The sequence below is a fragment of the Mycteria americana genome, chromosome 18 (genome assembly GCF_035582795.1).
Source record: "Mycteria americana isolate JAX WOST 10 ecotype Jacksonville Zoo and Gardens chromosome 18, USCA_MyAme_1.0, whole genome shotgun sequence".
In the NCBI taxonomy this organism is placed as follows: domain Eukaryota; kingdom Metazoa; phylum Chordata; class Aves; order Ciconiiformes; family Ciconiidae; genus Mycteria; species Mycteria americana.
In genome coordinates, this window is record NC_134382.1 from 4,066,348 (window position 1) to 4,089,262 (window position 22,915).

Genomic DNA, 22,915 nt, shown 5'->3' on the forward strand with positions numbered 1-22,915 from the left:
CTCACCCAAGACAATACGACGCTCTCTCTCTGCTCTTATAAAACAAATAAAAGCTTAGCTCTGTTCCTGTCCTCTCCTCCGCATTAATTACTCTAGGCTATGAGATGTCTTTCTGGACCACAAGAGGGCAGTTTCTGTCCAGCTATCCATTTTTCTGCATTCAGTTGCAGAAAAGGAAAATGCATTTCACCCCAACCTTACTCCATAATTTCCTGGCACTGAAAGGACTCTAAGTGGCAAGGCAGTCATTTAGCATAACCAACAGGTCAATAGTTTTGTGCTTATGGGTTACTTTGAATTTTTGAGCTGCCGACTCGTTCATTAAAACTGCATGGCAAACAGTTTTGAGAAAGATCTTGTAAATAAGCAGCATTTTTTCATTAGGTCGCTTTCACTCAAGCCAAAAACTTAGACAAGGGATCAAAAAAGAAGTACCTGGCTTCCTTTCATTTCCCAGTTCCTTTAAAAAATACTTTATAGTCTATTTTAGTTGAGAATTTCCTCCTCTCTTGCCAAAGTGGCTATGAAGATCAAGGAAATCAAGAACACCTTCATATAGGACAGCGCAATGAAACAGCAAACTAGTGTTGCACTGAAGCCCGTCTGAGCGGTTAACGCAATCACATCCTTCACTCATCATGCTGAGCACGCATGACTGACAGCTGCCATAAAATCAAATACTAAAAACAATTCCAGTGGATTTAATAAGCACTTGATACACACTGAACTTTCAGTTAAAGGGACAGTTCTGTATAACACAACCTGGCTTTAAGTAAGTCTGCCCAAAAGTGACTATAGTGGCATGGGGGTAGGAAATCATTAACTAGTTCTGAGGAAACGACCACTTATTTTACAGGAAGGTTATTGCTGTAATGAGCAGGAGACAAAGCACGGAGTGGCATTTTTGTATCTACAAGCTGTTGGAAGACATGATAGGAGGAGTACTGAGCCATCAGACACTGAGCAACATTAGCACAATTAGACTTGATACCATACGAATAAGTAACTTGTTTGTAAAGACAAAAGCAAGTGTACAACAGAATTCTTAGACATGGGACCAAATATGTGCAAGAGAACCTGCAGGAGGCTCAAGCTGTGGTGGCTTCACAGCACTTACCTCTACCAAGCGTCCGATATTGGCTATGTGTGGAGAGGAGTCGCTCACAGTTTCATCTTTCTCCATCTAGAAAGGAAAGACACAGGTCCATTGGTAATGTGGAAATTTGATGGCAGATGCACAACAGCTTTTCTTATCAAGAGAAGGGATGGAAGAAGCGGGTCTCAAAATCCTAGAGTAACTATTCTTTCAATATGCCAACAGACTAGTAACGTACTGAGAAATTCCCACAACTAGACAAAGGCTCACATGTTGATAACAAACGTAGTGTAATAAAAACCGTGACTCAAAATAAAACCCTGCTGTAGATCCCTGGTGTAGACAGGCACTACAAAATTGTCATTCCCTACCTACTAAGGGGCTGCAGGAGATCTACGATAGCGAACACGTAACACGACAAGAAGCACAGTAGCACAGCATGTAGGTATAAAAACAAGGTTGTTGTTGATGAGATGCACGCAAGGATGGTGCTGTCAGTTTAACAGCTGTGAACTACCCCTGCAAAAGCAGCTGTGTCTTTTAATCTTCATCTCAAACACTACTTCCGACCACACGTGGGACACATTCTCCATTTTCAGGATCTCCTGGCAAAAGACACCTTAGGCATTATTTACCTTCCAGTAGAGAGGGAAGGTGCAAAGAATACAAAACCCACACCTACCTGCAAGACTGGTGATGATTTAAACTATTGCAATAATATGGAAAGAGAAATTTGACAGTTTGTAGTTCCTTTTTCTTTTTAGACCAAAAAGCTAAACCAACATTTACCTAACTATTAGGAGGAAGGAAGTACAAAGCGGTAAGTCTGGGGGGAAAGGAGACGACTGCCTTTTGCAGTAGAAATTCAGAGTTGGATCAACTTAGCATATAATGATACCACGTTCTTAGTGTGGTACCTGAACAGGAGACAGGTACCTGAACTGGGTGAGATTTTTCATCACTAAGATCAAAAATCGGGAGCTGGTACTGCAGAATGCAATACTTGCTTTATTTCATCTGACTTTGCCCCACATCATGTTCATCCAGAGGCCATGGCTGGCCATCCATGACCTGCGCTAGGGAAAAGACCATCTTCCCCAGTTCTTGAGATGAAAATTCTGGCTGGATGCAGACAAGCTGCTGAACAATGAACATCAGTCCCAGGAACCTCAACTGATACAAGATGTGCTGAGATGGCATGAAAACAAAACCGGGAGAAAAATGTAGTGGGAAGAACAGTCTTCAAAGGGTTTTACTAATCCCACTGAATTCTCTTATCCATCTGTTCATATCCCTCCCTCAGGGTAGAGTTTAAAAATCTGGGCCAGCTACAGGTTTCTTCTAATAAGCCAAGTCTCTAACAGGCTTGGGGAAGCATGTAATTTAGTTGGAACCCTGAAGGCAAAAGATAACCTAGAAGAGGGGGAGAAAAAGAACAAGGACATTTAATTTTTCCTTTAGATTGCAGTCAGATTGTTTACATGTAATGGAGACATGCTGCCTGGAGAACGGATCCAGTTGCAGGAGAGGGAGAATATAAATCTGAACTACGCAAACACACATATACATGTTACGGTGAGTTGGGGAACTATCAGCAAATTGACCAAATCTGGGGCAGCCGGGGAGCTGGCAGTGGGTCATTTACTTCCACAGGCTCCCCACTGCGTCTCCTCCACACCTGGACAGGCCGAGCTCATTGGTAAGCTCCAGAATCTGAAAATAGAATTATTTTTCTGCAAAACGTATATTATTACATCTCCATAAAAACTGCTGCCAGAAGGAAAACATTTTTATATGCTATAGAAGCCCAGATGTTACGAGAGGCTGTTTTAATGGAGTTCAGAGTCAGTAAGCAGCCATGTTATACAAACAGCAGAGTTGTTGGGATTTTTAAAGGTTCCTTCCGGTGGCTGTTACTGCACGGACCTAAGCAGAAAGCCTATAGCTGCTTAAATAAAGGGGTTAATTTGCTTTGAGGGGAAATTCCATTCTGTAAGTTGATGTTAACAAGCAGCTCATCTTCCCACTGTCACTCCCCATCTGCTGTTGAGCTCAGCCAAAAACCTAACGCTCCAGAATGAGCCAAGTCCAATCTACATGGCTCCGTCGCTCCTCTCCGTTCGAGAGATATGCTGCTTGGCTTCCTTGCCTCATTTCCCCAGCCATCTGCTGCAAGTCTGACTCAGAGGGGAAACTCACTCTTCTGGGTATATTAAGCTCTCGATGGCTGGCTGGTCACTTTGGATGTTTCCTGCATGGAATATAGCAGCTGTTTGGGCTTTCTGTAAACGTTATTTGGAGGAAGAGTTAATATGAAGAGAGAAATTTAAGTTGGATAAACACTTCAGTTCATCATGAAAGCATCTAAAAATACTAGCAAGATAAGAAGGAAACTCATCCACCATTTTGCTCTGAAGAACTGACAACAACATCCACAGCTGCTCTGGCCACGGAGCGACGTGAAAATCTCTTTAATGAAACACAAACAGACCAATGCGAGCCAAAGGCTCCCAAGCCACAGGCAGCGGGCATACTGAAGTCTCCAGGTGGAAAATATGTGGAATTATTTGGATATCAGTGAGGCAACATTTGGCCTCTTTGAAATAAGCCTTTCTCCAACGCTTATTTCAGACTGTAACTAGATAAATGAAGGTTGTGAGCTCTACGGAGCTTGCAGCTTTGCACAAATCAGCTGAGAACTTACCTCATCCTTTCAAGGCCTTCATGTATATTTACTCTAACCAGTATAACCAAAGATATCCCATATCCTTTACCAAATTGTACATTCAAAACCATGAGCAAATCTGGGGATGCTACATCAGCTCCATATGCCACTAGGCCATAGGTGCTCAACTCTTCTACTCTCTTTTTCTAAACCAGCTATTATATAACTGAACCACTGGAAAAATCCATATGTTCATGTGAAGCAGAAATAATTTCCCAGACAATTACTGTTCATTACATCTCTGCTACCCTCTGCACCCCAAAATACTATTCGGTTAGCAATTAAAGAGACAGTGCCTCCAGGAAACTGGACAACTGCTGAGGGGGAGCTTACGGATCGTGACAGCTACAACTTGAAGACCCCTCTGGTGGAAAAACACTCCCCAATGCCCCGCTCAACGCTACGACATCTGGAAGTCGGTGGGATAGGCCTTTACATGAAAGCTCAACTTGATGAAAATATATGACTCTCCTAATTGCAGAGCACAAGCCTCAGAGGATTTACCTATTATGATAAATGGCAGAATGTCTCTGCTGGTGTTTTATTGAGCAGTAATATATCACAGGGCACATCTTCCTGAACGCAGGGAGAGCTCAGTTTGCAACAGATCAGCCTTCATCCAGCTCTCCAAAATGTTCCACCTTCGCTTAGAGAGTATTTCAAGTATGAAAATCAATGCACATCTGTGCGGCTTTATTCTGAAATCCCAGGCTTCACTTCCCCTACAACTTTATATCCTCCCCTTCCCACACCTCCATATGTAAATAAACTATAAGTTTTGAGCCAACTTCTTTCTCAGCAAACTTGCACTTCCTCACAATGTTCATCCTGGCTTAGGAAACACACACAGGTTCTTTGTGCGCAACAAGATCTCAGAAAGACACCTGTTAGTCTTGCTTTTAAGGAGGGGGCTCCAGAAATCTGTCCAACAAAGTGCAGTTTTGACTATTTGCCAGAAAATGGGAAGGCTACATCTACTTTGCCTAAAATGAAACAGGATCATACAGCTGCTCTTACCTTAAATAAAAGTGCAGCCTAATGAAACCTCAAAATTCAGCCAAAGCAATACACTGCCATGGCAAACGACACAAGTAATTCCAATGTACACAAAGAGGACAGGACCTTAACGTCTGTCAGAGAAAATCATCTGCCAAGCATCTGGCTTGAATCAGGAGGGGGGGGTGGGAGTTACCTGCAGTCATTGGAGAATGCGCAAGGTAATTGAAAAGCTGCTGGCATTTTTCGTTTCCCTGCAAGCATTGCTCTCTTTGTTGTAAATTGAAGGTAACATGTCCTGTCCTTTCCTCTCAGATGTACAGCACTTCAAGCTGTGGCCCCTCGTCAAGGCAGATGGCATATGACATGCCAATCACTCCTTCCCCATCCAAATTCCAGCCTCAGTCCTTGTATCGACTGAAGCCTGCCCGTGTCGGACGTGAGCTGGGAGTTACTTCCTCCACCCTGGTCTGTGGCGCTTCAACTCTGAGCTCTCTTGAGTTGCATCCAGGCTTGTCTCCAGAACAGACTGTCTGGAAGAGCACCCTTGTTTAGGAAATTGTAAAAATAGAAGTTCTCTATCTGACATCGCATGCCTTTTGGGGGAGGACCATAGCAAGGGAAAAAATGAAAAAAAAAAAAAAAAATCAGCTTTCCCCTTCCAGTTCCACCAAAAAGTTCTTCTATAACATCCTCTGGAGTCAAAACAGAGATGGCTACGTACACAGTGTCGGTATTTATGTATAACAACAGATATTGCTAAAGATTAGAACAAAATCTTCACTAGGCAAAAAGACAAGTGTTCTTCCGTACAAAAGGACTGCTTCAACAAGGATCTAATGAAGTGTCCCGTGTGAAGACGTCACTTAAGTTTTAATTCTCCCTAAGTTTTCAGACCAAAATTATGACCTATGGATCCTACATGCATAGAGCTGGCTAAGAATTTCTCTCATCCTCTCAAGAGAAAAGTTTATACATGCACATATATAAATCAATTGTGTATATACATACATTATGTAAAGAATATACATCACTATACGTATGTTTTTGTGTTGTATACTTCTGTGTGTATATACACACATTTCTCTATTGGATCAAGACAGAATCTGAAATCCTATATTTTAAACAAAACGAAAATTCAAAACTCCATTCAGAACACATCACATGCCATTTTGTTTGAATTAGTCTATACTCCAACTCTTAAAAAGAAACTTCCATAATTGAACTGATAAAAAGCCTGAAGTCCTCATTTTGAAAACCACCAGGTAAAGCAAAGCAAAGCTACACAAAGGAGATTTTTCAACTCCCCAAAAGAGGCCGAGTCCTCCATCTACCTGTGAAATGCTTGTACAGTTACTTTCCCCTTATAAACAAAGCCAGCGACAACTATTGTAGCACGTGAAAAACCACATTGGAAACCCACTGAAAAGTAGTTGTTCAATGAACTGGAAGAGATACGTCAGTTCTCAGTGTATGACATTAAAGTAGACATTGGATAGGGACAGGACCTCTAGGTAATATCTACCCAGAAGGTAACATGACGTGGCCCCAAGCCAGGTGTAAGAACACTCAAATACATGGTGTCTTGGAGAGAGAGGGGGAAAAAAAGTTATTCTTAGAAATTCAGTGCAACATTTAGGAATAGCCTAAGTGGGAGCCTTGTAGTTACAAGAGTCCGGGGATATTCAAGAAACGCAAAGACCGGTTTTTCCAAATAGTCTTGACAGAGGCAAGAAAACCCCCCATGTTTGTGTCTGATGCAGGGCAACAGTATTTCACCAACAGGAAGTGACAGCAAAGAACAGCTATTTCTAGACTCTTACTTCTAGATCCAAGTTCAGCTCTACCATGCTACCACGTTGTCCATTCACGGACGAACAAATGGGATTGCTTGATTACTTGCATCGAGTGTAATCTGCAGACATTGGGAAGGGGAATTACTGAGCAAGTGTTTCCATATGAAGTTGCAAATGCTTCCCCCATAGCATTTCAATGTGAGACATGCCCAGCTCTTCGTCGCTGCCAGAGGTGGTGAATTAGGAGGCATTACATTAGCTGTTCCTTTGCGCCTGCTCCTGGCCACCAAGTTAATCATTCCAGTCATCACTCGAAAAATACCCGATTTGCAGCTACGAGGCAAAACTGGTTTCAAAGTAATGGCTCTCAACAGACTTCCCTTTCAAAGCATTGAAAGGTTCTCTCTGCCATCAGTTTATAAGCCAGGATATTACAAACCTTGTGAACACTTCAAAAGCTTCCACCGAAACACAAGGACATCTGCTATTCACATTTTAGGATCAAAGGTGGTTCAAGTAGCTTCAATGTTGAGTTGACCAAAACCACGTACAATTTACCATGGACAAAATTATTTCAAAATTATGGTTAGAACATCAGATTACTGATATCGTCAAGGTAAAACTGTAACATACCATTTGAGAGAGAACCAAAACCTACTTTCGGTGCCTAAGTTTGCTGCAGACTGTATAAAAAGCCTACCAAAATGTAAAAATAAAACCTGCTGTCCTTAGGTGATGTGGCAAACTGGATTTACAGCAAAGTAAAAGCCTTGCACTCAGGAGTTTAGTCCAGCTACAGCTAAGTAAGTGGCTCAGGACAAACAGCTCCTCCTCACATAGCATACCTCAAGGCAGCATGAAGATTCTTGTTTTCTGCCATGGACTCTGACGAAGTCTGTCCCATTAAGCCTACTATGGCATCTGCAAACAGAAAATCTCCAGCCCAGAGCTAAATTCTGAAACTCAAGTTTCCATTGTTTGTGCAGAAGCAGTGCATCATTACCCCAGTGGCTTTTTTATGGTTACTTACATTGGAAGCAGGCCCCTGCTTTAATGCATCGCATATGAATTAAATGATCTGCTGTTAAAATGATGACAGAAGCATGAATCTCCCCACTAAAGCTTAGAGAGTGAAAGTCAAACTAAACAAGGCCTAGCAGTTCAGGCCAAGGTGTACTGAGGACACCCATTCTCAACAGACTCTTGTTTTCCTTGGCACAGCTCTCACGCACCATAAGGCCACGGCCAGAGTCAAGCCCTTGGCCTCCACTTCACAGCTATGATTTAAAGTATTAGGAAGGCCTGTGATTAAATATTTGTCCGGGTCACCATAACTCGGGTGCAATTACTGCAAACATTTTAGAAGAATACGCAATGCTCAAAACTGTCTCCAGATGCCTTCCCCCCCCGGCTTTTCCATCAGCTTCTTCTGTAAATCAACAACATGGAAAGAAAAGTCACCTAGGTCTAGGGCAAGCTTCTGTGACTGCAGTACTAACACAATTTCAGTTCCTCTCTGCAATCACAGATCCTTCTTTCCTTCGCCTGGCTCAAACCTGTACAAAACCATGAACTGTTTAACAGAGTCTGCATTGTCCTTTGTATCGAAAGCAACAGTCTGCCCTGGGAAGTCTCATAAAGGAGTTTTAGCTACTGCCAATCTCTCTAGTCACTCATGACCATACAATATGCCTCCTGTCCTCCAGAGTTTATTACTCTGCTCGAGTCACTGATTTCCACAGTCCAGATCTTAAGCAACCGCAATTCATCAGCAGCATGAAGTAGGGAGACGGCAACCTTTGGCAGGTGGCTGGGGCAGAAGCACCTTCACCCAGGGAACTCAAGTCCAAATTCTGCCTGTCAGAGACTAAGGCAGCAGCACTGCCTGAACAGTCATCAGTCTGGCGCCTTCCTTGCGAAAAACAGCTCTCTCAAGAGGAAGTCAAAGTAATTAACACTGGCACAAACCCCACAAATGTTCAGAAGAGGGGGTTTTGTTTTGTTTTGTTTTTTAGAGATTTTTTAAAAATCAGTGTCCTGGTACTGCAGGAGGAAAATACTAAGGAAGGATACTAAAAGATAACTAACATCTTTAAGAACAGAAGAATCCTATAGCCAATGCAAAATACAGGTTCGTTCATGGTGGCCTAGCTGGCTTTTAAAAGAGACACGTAACGGAAGAGGTCATCTTGTATTTTTATAATCCTGTTGGAATCCTCCAGTGAGAAAGTGGGCAAATCTTACAGATAAAAACATCTGTCTGGATAACACATATGGAAGTATAAAAATTTAGGAATACCAAAAGAAAAACTAAGACTTAAAAGCAAGTCTAAACTCCTACTGAATGTTTTCTATTTTCAACTGAAAGCTATACTGCCATCAAGCAAAGTTCAAGGAGCTTCCTGGTAATTACACACTTATGCATTAACTGCTTCACTGGGCCGCATACGCAGCAGGAGAATAGATGTTTATACAACACCTCACAAAATCAACTTTTTGTTCCTGACTGGGGCTACTGGGTATATAAATAAGGAAAGGCATGCCTTGGGTCTGCAGCATACGCTCGTGCCAATATACAGACATACCTGTCTGGTAAGGCTCCCTCCAAGGTTCATGGTACCAGAACCAGTTTTATTAGTCTGCAGCCACAGCATCACTGTGGAGGTCAGCTTGTAATGAGCAGTACGACCACTGGATTTCTCCTAGAAGTGGAAGGATAACAAAAAGGATAGAGACAAAAAGTTAAAATCCCTTCAAAAACCAAATGGTGGCTGGCCCCGAAGACCCCATGAGCAACAGGACAGACATATATAACTCCACTCACATAGCATAGTCTGTTTCTTAAAAACAATTGTAAGTGTGCACATTCCCCTAATTTTCCAAAGCAAACCTAGTTAGAGCAATTTAACCTCCTATTACCTTGCTTTTATTACCTAATTAGTGATATTTATCTGTAGACCTTTATGATAAAAAAAAAAAATCTCAGGATCATATGCACAGCAAGTAACATACTTTCAATTCTTCTGGGATTCTTTTTGATTACAGCCCTGACTTATCTCTATCCAGATTGCTTCAGGGAATTTTCAAAAATTAACAGGGGAAAGAAGTTTACAGCCCCTAACACAATATTGCATTGTTCAGTGGAACACCTGTGCTCGTTAATTGTCTGGAATTAACTGGGTTTTGTTTTCACTTAGGAATATCAGCTGCCCCAGAGGCTGTACCTGAACCTCCACCACATGGATGGAATCCCAGCATCCCTTAATCTTCTTTGATCCATCTCCAGCTTTCTTAATGAGGATCACCCCGGCAAAACCATGATCCAGATCCCAGAGGTAGACAGAGGAGACTCCACCTTCAAAATACCTGCAGGACGCAATCCAATAAGCATGTTAAGAGTAAGCAGGATCCAAGCCAGAGTCAGATATCAATAATAATCTTAAATAAGCAGAATCTCTATATCCTAGTAAAGATTTTTTTTTCTTTTAAGACAGCACACTCTCACCAGTTATATACCTAGAAACACAGCAGTTTAAATCATTTTATAATACAGAGACTTTAATTACAAAAAACTGTACATTTCTCTAAAGGAGAATAAAAGTCTAGTGAGAAACAGAGCTAGCTACAGATTTCTACAGTACTTGAGCAAACAATTCCTCTGATTCCAATTAACTATAACAGCTGGTAAAAGCACAAGCTACAAAGTAGGCTGAGAATAAGGCTTTATTTTACAGTTTGGTCTTTTTTTTTTTTCCTTTTCTCTTGCTATTGGGAAAGTCTGGAAGTTCTTTTACAACAAAGTCCGCTAATTAAGACAAAAGGGAGCAAGTAAGTAGCTTTACACTGCTGTCTCAAAAGTTTGTGTGAAGCTGATTTATTGCAAATAGAGTTGAACTGAAACCAAGGTTCTTAGAAATGAAGGGATGATGTCGAGGTTTACATATTATTCCAGCTTCAGATACGGTACACAACAGAGTAGGCTAGATTACCTAACTCTCAGGTTTCTGGTAGCAAAAAGTACATAAAGCAATGACATCTGCAGAACCCAACTCCTTCTTTATAACACCAGTGCTAGGCTCCTTACGTGCCAGATGAAAGACGCACTTTAACATAACGGTAAACAACCCAACACTGTAGGAAGAAAAATGCACAAGAACCAATTTGGCTTCTAGAAAACAGAAACTATAACTCACAGCATTTTACCAACTGTTTCCATTCTCAAGAAACCAAACAGCCATAAGGAGAATCGAGCAAAAGGGAGTGCTCTTTCATAGCACACAACTCTTAGATCTCAGCGATGAACTCATGCTGCACAGAATCACCATCTCCTGCGAAGAACTAAGGAAAGGAGGAGAGGCAACTCCAGCTGAGCCAGAAGATCAGTGACAAGACATTTTAGTAGTCAGACATTTCTACACTCTTCTGAGCGCCTACTGCCGTTCTGCAAGTACATACATAAAGCAGACAAAACACCTGAGAATTCATTGTCTGGAGGAGAGCAAAAGCTCATCATCCAAAGACATGAGGAGCTGCATGACTGACAGTTCCCAGCAGCTAAACTGGGAGAAAATCACGCAGATTAAACAGTTCTATGTTCCTGCCTCTTACTGTCATGAGTGAGATGATCACAGATCTGCAAGTGACTGCATGTTTCTCCTCTCTGCAAGAAAGGAAAGTATCACTCATCGCCGACATGAAAAACTTGTTGAACCCTCCCACCTTCATGCTCCCGTCCTTTCTAAACACGAGCCTGACAGTTGTTAATGGCATTTAGGATTTGATTTACTGTGCATTTTGGACTTCATGTATTAGCTTGAAGTACTGTAGATTCAAGAACACTAACCCATACTTTTCTACAAGTTAGGAGAAAAGATATTAGGAAGTTAATGCAAATAACATAGGCAACTTTCAACATTTTCTCTGCACTTACAGATCAGTCCAGTACGTTGTTTCAAGAAGGCAGAGTCACCAAAAGAGCCCCAATTCTCTTTACTTGCATGCATCCGAGTCCATATCAAAAACAATGCTGACCCCAAGAGGGGCGTATGACTTCTTATTAACTCACCACATCATCTTATTTTTAATGAGCGACTACTGCTACTCATCACCAAGCTTAGCCTGGGCATTTAAGTAACCAACACACACAGCACTGTCCCATGACATTTGTCAAGCCACTGATAATACACCATTCAAAAAGGAAACCCCTTTGCTCCACAGGCATGCTAAAGCCAGACTTCCAGCAGGCGATTTAAACCTAACAAACCAACAAACACCCTTTTTATATCCCCTGGGGAATTCACAAATGCATTTTGGTTAATGCAGTTAATGGGAATTTCAGTCCCGCAGCAAACCTCAGTTCCAATCTAAGTGACCCTTCCTTTCACAAAAGGACAGCGTGAATCAAAGGCCAGAGAGCAGAAGCTATTGTCCATTTCCAGACCAAGTTTCCTTAAAAATAAAAAATAAAAAAAAATAAAATTCATATATAGAATAAGTGAATTCACTCAAAAGGAACTGGCAGCCACTGAGAATATTACAGTGTGTACAGACAGTTTCCCCATTACCCACTTTATGAGCTTGCTATGAGCATGAAACATTAATTAAGAGAGGGACCGAAACAAGGTTTTTGGAAATTTATTCTTACCTACTGTACTTTGATCCTAATGACATGAAACAGGAAAAAAATAATTTTTATGTGGTTCACCTTTATGAGATTTTACATAAAGGCTTTTGTGGGTATTTTAAGAATGTGCTAAAATGTTGTCTGAAACCACATAAAACCATCTGAAGAACCTCCCGCCAGAACTAACAGTGCACACATGGAAACGCTTTAACTTGCCTTTGTATATTTAATGAATCAAATATAGTATTAATATTGTTTTAAATACCAACATGCTATTTCAATAAAGTTGCTTTGCCATAGCCAGATCCAGTATCTTGAGACTCAAACAACAATGCCAGTGATTGAACTGTTATGAATCCAAGGCACGCCGGGATATATATTAGCCAAAGGCTCCTCTGTGCTTCAGCAATATATAATCACTTCAAAAATTCACTCCTCCTTCATGGGGAGAAAATACGTATCATTGATCACTACGTTAGATTTCACCTTTCCTCACACAGCAACTAAAATGCACTGAGGTGGGATTTCTGAAGACTATCTAAACCCAGGAAAGACATGTTTGGAGAGGCAAACATTCCTTGAAACCTGTTTTCTTCAAGAAAAATAAAGAAGTGCTACAGGTTAATTGGCTGCTACATAATAGAAAACTGGATGACAGACTGATTGGTAGGAATTTAAATCTACATTCATGAACTTGGATTTGCTGCAAGAAGGCTGGACTACCTCCAAGAAACCCACAGATTAAAAAGCAGCACTTATTAAAATCAAAGCCGGAGAGGTAACCAGCTTGGAAAAGGTTCCTGGAAGGCATAAGCTGATATCTTCTCTGTTAAAGAAACGGATGGGCAAACCAGAGCACAGGCCCATCAAAGCTACATATAGTAGTTGCAGCAAAACACTTTGAAAGCACTACATAGCTCCTGGAACGAACAGAATTTTCTTTGATCACCCGTTCTGGATCCCCCTGCTCGTGGTATGTTACCCTCCTGCACCAGAGCGGTCGTAAAAGGCAGTCTGTCTTCTTTAGAAGCTCGAGTCCTCTCCCAAAGCATCCAAGGCCTAGCACAAAGCAATCGGAAGACGCTTTTGAGATGCACAAGAGGTCTGATGTAGGAGGAGAACTCCAATTCGTATTGGGGTACCTCAGAAACATCCCTAAAGGATAAGCCATTTTCAAAGGACAGCAGTTCAATGCAAAGCAAACGCTCCTCTCCTGCTTAAGGACACAGATCTCTCCAGGATGTACTCTGGGTTTACCTACAGGCAAAAGTTTCTTATAAAACAATGGAAAAAACATAGTCTTATGGTTGTCATGTCCTTTTATTAACAAACAAAACACTGCCACATGATATCCCTGTCCTCTCCGAGGACAGCCAGTGTTCTTCCATCTCTGGTAAAATCGCTTTTTCTAAATTTGCCCAGGAAGGTGATTAAAAGGCATAAGGCCCAACATAATCATTCATTCTCTTGACAAAATTCAGAATAGCATTTCACTCAAAATCAATTCTGGTTTTAATGTCATGATCAAACACTTAAGTTTTATATCCGTTACTCATCAACCACAGAACTCCTGGAAAAAAGCTGTTTTATACAAAAAAAATGTCACACTTAAGACTGACCTACTTTACAAATGCAAGAATAAAAGAAAATATTTAAGCTAAGAGTGATCCAAAGCTTTATGAAGTGTTTGAAGTTTAAGCGGGTGGAGACACAAGATGGAAACTTGTTTAAGGAACTGGAGCTGTATCCATGAAATAGAGAGACTGTGGCCAGAACAAAGCCGTAACTTCAGGAGGGATGTGATAGGGGAGGAAGTCCCCCAGCTTCCAACACAGACCTCAGGAGAGAAGGACAGGTTAATCACTTTGTTTTACCACCAAAGGGCAGACCAGAAAAGGCACCGTAACTTTCCCGATAGCGTTCTACTTCTCACAAGCCTTGCAAATGAATGCTGGACCCTATACTGAGAAAATGAGTTTCCACCACACAGCAATAAAAACAAGCTATGACTTTCAATTACACTTCAGAACCAAATCACTCATCCATAAAAACACTTGTGTATTTTCCAGTAAGTAACTGAGAGCCAGAGACACTGGGTGGGTTTTTGTACCTGGCTTACGGCTCTCACAGCACTAAGCCACAAAACCCCGATGCCAAAGTACCAATACCTGGAACCTCAGACTGGCTATGCAAACCTTCAAAAGAGTTGCACAGTGTTTCAAACTGGCTCATTTAAAGTAGCAAAATATATTTTCTTTTTTTTTCCCTAAAGGTTGCATAGCTATTTCTTCCAGCTACAGAAGTTCAGCATAGAAAGGGAAATGTCTCCATCTATTTAGATCAACAGACTTCCAAGAAACTTGTCATTTAAAAAACCTACCGCAAAGGAAAATACTGAGCATTCAGCTACAAATGTTTTTACAAGAGTGACAATGACTAAAGCCACAATCTACCGTCTAACAGCAAGCCAAAAACATTACCTAAAAGACTAGGTGAGGAAGCACACATTTCAACTATTATTAAAACAGATGACTGTAATGGCAAGTGACTTGGCACAATTCTCACCGAGTCCTTCCCCCTCTGCCTGCACCCTGTCATTTCAAACCAGCACATAAATAGCAACAGAAATATGAAGGAAGTGGCAAGTTTCAGCAACCCACCCTCCACCAAACCCAAGACATTGCCAAGGTGTTCATTCAAATCACCTGCCATCTTGCAGCTCAAGCGAGGGGCAAAAAGTCTTCAGGACAACATCAAGAGATCAGAGTTGCCACTAAATAATTTTGTGGCCGGTATCCTCCACCCCGCTCTCTAGTAATGAGGCTCACGAGCCTGTTCTCTAATAAAAAGGACAGGTTGGTACTAGGAACTAACCAGGATGTAACACTTCTCCCATTGGCATGAGTACAGATGATTTACAATTCCTCTCTCCCTCCTCCTCTGGTCCCAGGAGTGCAACTGTAAAACACTTTCAGAATGTTACCTAAATACTTAAAATGAAGAAGGTAAAATGTTTGTGTATTTAGACCAGCTGTTTTTCACCACAGTTTATGAACACAGCCCAAAGTATGCTTGTGGACTCTGTACAGGTATTTTACAGAAATTCCTTCCAGCATACACAGGTGCAAAAATCCCTCGAGCAAACATACCAATCTAGTTAGGTATGTGTAACTTCAATGCCAGTTGTACTTAAAAGCACACATCTGGACCACGGTGGGATGACTCAAACCGCGAAGCAGAGTTGTGAAGTGCAAGAACTCTGCAAGGAAGGAAAACAGTATCCAAACAATGAGAGCCTGAAGGCTAGAAGTCTCCCAGAACCTCCCATTTTGAGCTTTCTAGTACCTTTCATTATTAAAAAAAAAAAAAAAAACAAAAAAAACCAAAAAAAACACCCAGTCACCAACACGTATTGCTCACATTTTCCTTACCATCCAATTGCTTTTGGCAGATGGAAACTAATGACCAAATCCCTTTTGAGAAGTCACCTGGAAACAGTTCCATTAGCCACCTAATAAGCAAGACAATGGGTCACTTTGTAACATGTCCAAACGCGTAACCGGTTCATTAACTACCAGGAAGCGCCGACTGCTTACAAATCTTTCACCCGTACCCATCCGTTCGACCAGCATGCTCTGCAGAGACAGCCCACTGCTTCATCCACCGACAGTCTGACACATTTTAGACTCTGCCAGCTATAATTCAAATATGGGTAGGAGGGGAAGACAGCAGCAGAAGTCTTCTGTGTCATGTATTAAGTTTGCCAAAGTCTGTGCAGACTACAGACTTCATGTGACATACTTCTTTCTTCAAACAGGCATATATCAGATATGCTACAAGGTGGCTGTTTTTTGTCAAGTTACTCTGTCTTCAATTTTCCATCATTAAAACACCGTACGTTTGTGAGAGCACAAGGTAAATTTCTGTAAGTGCAAGCACAGCCATGTACTGTTAGAGATAATCAGTGCAAAAATTCCGTATTATAACAAACTGATACTTTAAAACTCAGTCTCGCTCCATTTTTGAAAGCACGTAAGTTCGTTCTTACTAGGGATTTAAAACCTTCAGAGAACGGTTTTTGAGGATAGTGCCGCATCATCACTGCTGACCTCCTAATAGAAGCTTTCCCTCTCCAGTGTTCAGATTTTATGTAATCACAGAGAACCGTGGGAACCCAAGGGAAAAACTCCTCCTCCGCTGAATATCTCAGATTCAGAAGATAAGAATGTAGTCTGTACAGAGCTGCTCCCAAATGAAGCACCCAAAAACAGAAAAAGTCAGATGAAAAGCAACTAATTTAGTTTTCACAGCATGACAGTATGCTTAATTTTTTCCCCTCTTCTTCTAAGTTTGCTCTAATCTGTATAATATATATCAACAACTTCAATATTGATTCTCTTTTGAGTTTTGAGCTGCCCATAGGCGAGCTAAGGAACAGACCCCAACACTGCTCTGTTTACTCTTACATCTAAACAATTTCCTTGGGAAAACACCATGGTCTTAATTTTAAAAGCACACGAACATTAAAGCAGCGAGCATCTTGGCAGTTTAGGTCTGTCTTATGAGACTTCATCTTGTACTTATCAGTCTAACCCAGAGGCAAGAATCTCATAGATGACATAATCCTGATGTCACACCCTATTGTGCAAAACCCTAGCCAGCAGTGAGATGGAAAGTCAGGTTTCCTTAGTGCTAGGATGCATAACAAATGCATCTGGATTCAATCTGCAGGGCCCTTGCTGTGAAAACCACAGTAACTATCATGCCCAAGAGAAAGCCATCACAAAGGGCTAGTAACCATTAATGAGGAACAGTGAGCTAATGGCAATAAAGTCACTTCAAAGCTTTCCATGGTTTTTTAGTTTAGGCAAACTAGGTTTACATCTAAACACAGACGGAACGCTTATATAAAGAGCTCACAGCTGCCTAATCACTTTGTGAGTTGAAAGTTGCACTGCAGGCTGCAGGAATCGAAGCTCAGCGACCGCTCCCCCATGCACACCTACGGGCACGAGCACTGGCAGGCTATGCTAAAACCAAAAACACTAATTACACCTCTTACATCTGGTGCCCTCCTCTTATTTACTTGGTGGAATCAGCCCTGTTCCACGCACAAAATAAATCAAATTGGGTCAAACAGATAAATACAGCAATTGCTACAAACCTTGCGAGAACTGCGAAGTATTTTCAAAATTGGAGAGGAATGAAGTCTCCTCAGAGCACCTCATGGTCTATCAGACCAGGTAAAGGGACATACAAAGGCAGGGAAGGAGAAGTTAGACGACAAACTACAGCAGTACTTTGGAAGAGTTAGTCTAAGGGCAGCATTAACAGAGGTTTGCCATTTTTTCGTACCAAGACAAGTAGACAAAGGCTAATATCATAGGTGGTTCAAGCACACAATCCAAAACAAAGAAAAAAAGGTAAAAACAGCTGAAAAGGGGAAAGCTATCCAGTAGCTCACAGGACATTTGAACATACTTGGTGGTTGAGACGATGGCACAGAGTTTAGTGGTGAAGAGCCACAGAGTCAAGCCAAAATGAGACATCCCAAAGCAAATCGAGGCTGTTCAGTGAGATTAAACACACTGATAAGAACAAGAGTCAGCCCTGAGCACCCTAAAAATTAAAGGGTAAGCTTGTACAGTAGTGAAGTCCCAGTGACAGACCTGACCAGCAGTTCAGTCCCTTCAAGCTCTCTAGCAAAAGGCTCCTGAATCTACACATTGCTGAAGGCACATGCATACAGGAAATTAATGTAGCCTTTCCTCCTCCAGCTGAAAAGAGAAAGGTGATGGATATTCAGTTTAGGCAGTATCTGTGCTGCAAAGAATACTGCAAGTGCTTGGCTGGTAGGGGTGCCACCCTCAGCACTGCTAACACCATCAAAAATTTGAGCGACTAACTCCATTTCAGACAGGATTCCAATTCAAAATTCAATAATGAGAGGATTACACACAATGAAGACATTTTAGAGGTCAATCCTCTCCCAGACCTCCTTCCGCTCCTACCAAATTCCTCGTCCAGAGCTCTAATATAACAAATTGAAAATGGATCAACATCAAAACGCAGATAGAAGCAGAAGTTCAAAAGGCTTCATGGCTTACTCTGTTGAGGGAACTCAAAACCTTAATCAATAAAAACATTTCAGGAGCAGAATGATTAAGAGGAGCATTTTCTCTTTTCCCCCCCCCCCCCCCCAAGCTGTTGAAAAATCAAAAGTACCAATAAATCCAACTTAACTGAAGAAACAAAGAGGTAAGGGATAGCTTTCTAAATGTATGTCAGCTTACTAAACAGGTCCAAAATTGCCAGAACTCATCTTGTTTGTAGAAATATTCAGATCAGCAGCATCCTTCCCCAGGGAGGTCTATTTAATCACTTCAGAAACGATTTCTTCCAGACAACAAAGAGCGATTAGATTACTTAATTAAAGCACTGATTATCTCCAACCCAAAACAACAGAACACAGAATCTAAAATAGATAGATTTATCCAGATGCCCTGGTCCTCATTATGCTTTGATTTCAATCAATTGCACACACACGTCAAGCAAAGGGCAATAAATTACAACCATGTGTTTGAAGAAATTATCTTCACGATATTGGAAGTGGAGAGCCAAGGCTCTAACTGAATGGCGTAAGATATTAGACTTCCATCTGGGAATAATAACCTGCTGAACAAAAACATACCAGGGCATTAGCTTCAGGCAGTGTCTGAGTTAAACCTGGCAGCAGGAGATCAAAATTAAACAGTTGTTTTTTGGGAAAGTGACAGGCATTTTGCTAAAACAGATAACCAAGAAATATGCTTGTTGTTTAACATATATAATAGAGAGGGAATTAAAACCTAGTATGATTCCTCTCTAAGCCAAAGAGACATGAACGTGCCTCCAGAAATAAAAGGTGGGCAACTCTAGAGATACTTAAAGGTAGTTTGCATTAAAACAGACACTTATAGGGAACAACTCAGCACTGGTTAGGAGGCACTGAAGATTCAGCAGAGTTCTTCTTCTCAAGCTTTCATGATTCAAAACAACTCCATGCGATACTACAAGACTTCCCCAAACTTGTTTTCACACTACAGTCACACTCAGTGTGCTGGCCAATAAGCTTTTGGGGACAAAACTCAAATTTAAGACTAGTCACCAGCAGGCAAATCTGTATGGATTATTTCACACAAATTGTTAACAAATGCATAACAGACCGTTTCCTTCAAAACACCCACGCTAGCAGGTGCCAACCCCTTGGGAAATGGCAAATACATGCCGATGACTCACTAAACGTAGGTGGATACTTACCACACCTGATTAGAACAGAAATCTAAAAAGGAATGGTATGTGGGCCAAATGGGACTGACACAAGGAAAAACTGAAACTATCTGAAGTCTTGGGAGACGCCCGAGATGAACTCTCTGAGATATTATCACTTACTGTGCGTAAAGGTAAAAAGGGAGATAATCCAGAGGAAGCTTGGACCGTATGCTGAGAGCAGAGTGGGAATAGCACATATTCTCAAAAGTACTTATTTTTCTATAGAAAGGAAACATCTTCATCTTCCACTCCCCACTGGAACGACCGGTGTAAGATGTATTTTAAAGCTGCGGAGTGAAGCAAGCACCATGCACAGCAACATCTCAGAGACAAGTGCTTACACGGTATTAAGATACACAACATCTTAGATGGGCAGTCCATACTGGCTAGATGACTGCAAGCACAAGATCCAGCAGTTTAGCCCAGCAAGGCTGGCAACAAAGCTACAAACTGCTTTGAAAAACCTAGCAGGAACCCTCATTACAGCAATAAAATGTCTAACAGCCCAGGAAATTCAAGCACACTGGAGCCTGGTGTTCTCTGTGAATGACTGCTTACATAAGATTATTTTTGTATTAACTGTTACCTCTCCACCATAAAACACCGCATAGCTGTGGTTAGAGGTGTAGTTCAAAAACATTCTCTACCCCGTAGAGAGAGGGACAGAACGGCCTCTTAAGGGACTGCTGTATGAGAACCTGATGTGTCAGATCAGAGGCTTCTCTCTCAGCATCGTTTTCATCCTCTTAATCTGCAATGCAAACCGAAAGTTTAACAGTGCAACAGCCACTGCACTTAAACTCACATTTTTAAAGAAAGAATTTGTAATGCGAAGTATCGATTAGATTTGCGTTGCCTATGAACAGCCTGTTTGGACAGACAACCCCATCAGAGTGAACAGAGACAATGAAAGTCTCTGCAGGTCAATTCAAGAAACTTTTTTTCCACACTGCCTACAAAATGAACACCGTTACTGGAAGGTGGACCCATTATAAATGTTCCCGTATAAGAGAAACCATAATTTCCACAAAAGATACAGTACTGAAGACTGCCAGCACGCTACTTATTTTTCTGATTAACACATCAACGCTTTCAAACAAACCTGAAATATTTCACAATGCTGGAAAAAATCTCTGTTGTCACTGGCTCTGGAATTTGAAATGACACTGATAACTTTGTCCTGGAACCAATGCATCGTGCACTCCTTTCCCAGTGCTGCAAGCTGCCAAACCAGAAGGCTAGTGACACCTTTAATCGACATCACATGGCTGAGACCTACTTCTGGCTCTACAGTGGGTACGCAGTATTAGTTTCCAGCTCTAGCAGACCATGGAAATTACATCACTGCAATTGCCATCTTGTTCCCACTACAACCTTCCCCACACTTCAGACTCCCACATGGCTTCGGCAGCTGTTATGCCGGTAATTGTTACAGGCATTCCCAACCTGATATGTTGGCAAGACCAGCAAGCAGCAGTGAGAAAAGCTGGCACTTGTTACCCCCACCTCATTTTTTCCCCCCCTACAATCTCCAAGTAAAAATTAAGCTTCTGCTGTCAAAATACAAAATCCAATTGTCTTATTAAGGAAACTGCAGAGTCCAACTACTAGAACAAAAGCATGCTTCTATCCAAATCTCTGTTGTAGGTAAAGTACAAATCAGTTCCAACTTCAAGCATGAGGAACCCTTCAAATGGTCAGGTTAAGTTTCCCTAACTTTGCAAATTCTTTCCAAAAATGCCACAATTTTTACACCACTCAGCAAAATGTAAACCACCCTTCTCCTCTTTTTCTGACACATTTTTGAGATCATAACATGCATCAAAGCCTACTGTGCTGACAGATGCGCTTATCTAGTCTGACTACACTACAAGCCATAATACCTCTGTCATTTCTGGCTGATGACACGAGAATGAAGTCTCTGTGAGAAATCCCTCCTGTATGTCCTCCAACAACGTATTGCCTAGAAAACCTGGACTGACAAACTGAAAGATGAAATTTGATTACAATCTTGCCTTTTACTTCCATACAATGTATTAAGACTACTGTTGTACCACATGCTGAACAGGGTTCAGCAGATTCACCTAAGTCTGAGAGTAACCGGTACCACGCTTTCCTTCCTGCAAACGAAACCTTTTTAAAAGGAGTTATTGTATCCAGCCGTGACTTCACGGTCATCCGATCAGAGAGGGATTTAAAAAGACAACCTTGGTTCCACAAACCTACTCATTTTCATCTTAGTGTATTAAAAATCCTATTGGGCCTGGTCTGTTCTGCACCTGGGGAGTAACTGCAAACCTCTCTTTGCTGCATATGCAAAATTCCTTCCTTCCAGTAAGTTCAGATACCAATAACAACTGTTACTTACAAGAGAAGTTGGAGATCTATGAAAATACTGCATGAAAATAAGTAAAAATTTGATACCTGTAACAACAGCGTGAAGACTACACATTTGGACAGGCTACATTTACATCAAACCACATCTTAAAATGAGTAGAAAATCCAGCAAGAAAAGTACCTTTTTACCTGCTTTTGTTAGCATTGTAATAGTAGTGACACATGATGAACCACATCTGAGGATGTCTTTTATCTCCATTTTTGGGCAATATGAAGAAGCAATGAGGTTTGTTCACCTTTTTCATGGTCATTAGGCATCTCCAGTAAGAAAGCATCCCGTTACTGGATAAAGCAGTAAGTTCATTTTGCTTTGCAACGCACACTTTGCTATTTCCATCCCATCACTGCTTAGGAGACCACAATCTATAAAGGCGACAGCTAAACCTGATCACATCTCGAGGCCTCAGATGTGACTGCAATGCAAGACCAGTGCAGTCCCACCTTTTAGAAAAATTGGTCAACTGACAAGACACCTGGACAGTTTCCTATTGCTGCTTTAAAAAAGACACTGCCTAATCTACCTTTATCTTACACATGCTCTCTTAATTCCTTTGCTTTACACCTCTTAAACAAGACAGGGCCTAAAACGAGCATCAGAGACTGGCCCTTGCAGCAGAAGCCAATGAATCCCCATACAACTGCTGCATTTCAGTATACTAGCGCCTGTCATTTTACTGGAAGATGTGAAAGTTGCTGCTATATATAGAGATATTTTGAGAGAGTACAGTCTTGAGGGAACAGAAAAAGCAGATGGTTTAAGACTGAATTTAGTCAAGATCAAAGAGAACACAGGTCATTTCAGGACAAAGACGCCATTAATCTGTTAAAGGGGGGAGGGAGGCAGGAAAGCACCTCAGCATCTGCCTTTGGCATCAGCTGACAAATTTGATCATGTTTTCGTATCGTGAAATCACAGCGGATACGCTTCCCAACAGCAGATCAGCGGCTGCCTACCCTTCTTCCTCTGCTAT

At 41.4% G+C, this 22,915-nt stretch overlaps 1 protein-coding gene across 2 annotated transcripts in view; it reads right to left on the reverse strand.

Annotated features, from left to right (window-relative positions):
• CAPZB (capping actin protein of muscle Z-line subunit beta) overlaps nucleotides 1-22,915 on the reverse strand; it is a 61,159-nt gene that overhangs the window by 3,746 nt on the left and 34,498 nt on the right. For both annotated transcript variants that reach the window (XM_075520871.1, XM_075520870.1), the window contains exons 5-7: nucleotides 9,838-9,979; nucleotides 9,199-9,315; nucleotides 1,118-1,183 (exon numbers count right to left, since the gene is read on the reverse strand). In XM_075520871.1, coding sequence (XP_075376986.1) covers nucleotides 1,118-1,183; nucleotides 9,199-9,315; nucleotides 9,838-9,979 — 325 coding nt within the window. The remainder of the gene's footprint in view (nucleotides 1-1,117; nucleotides 1,184-9,198; nucleotides 9,316-9,837; nucleotides 9,980-22,915) is intronic.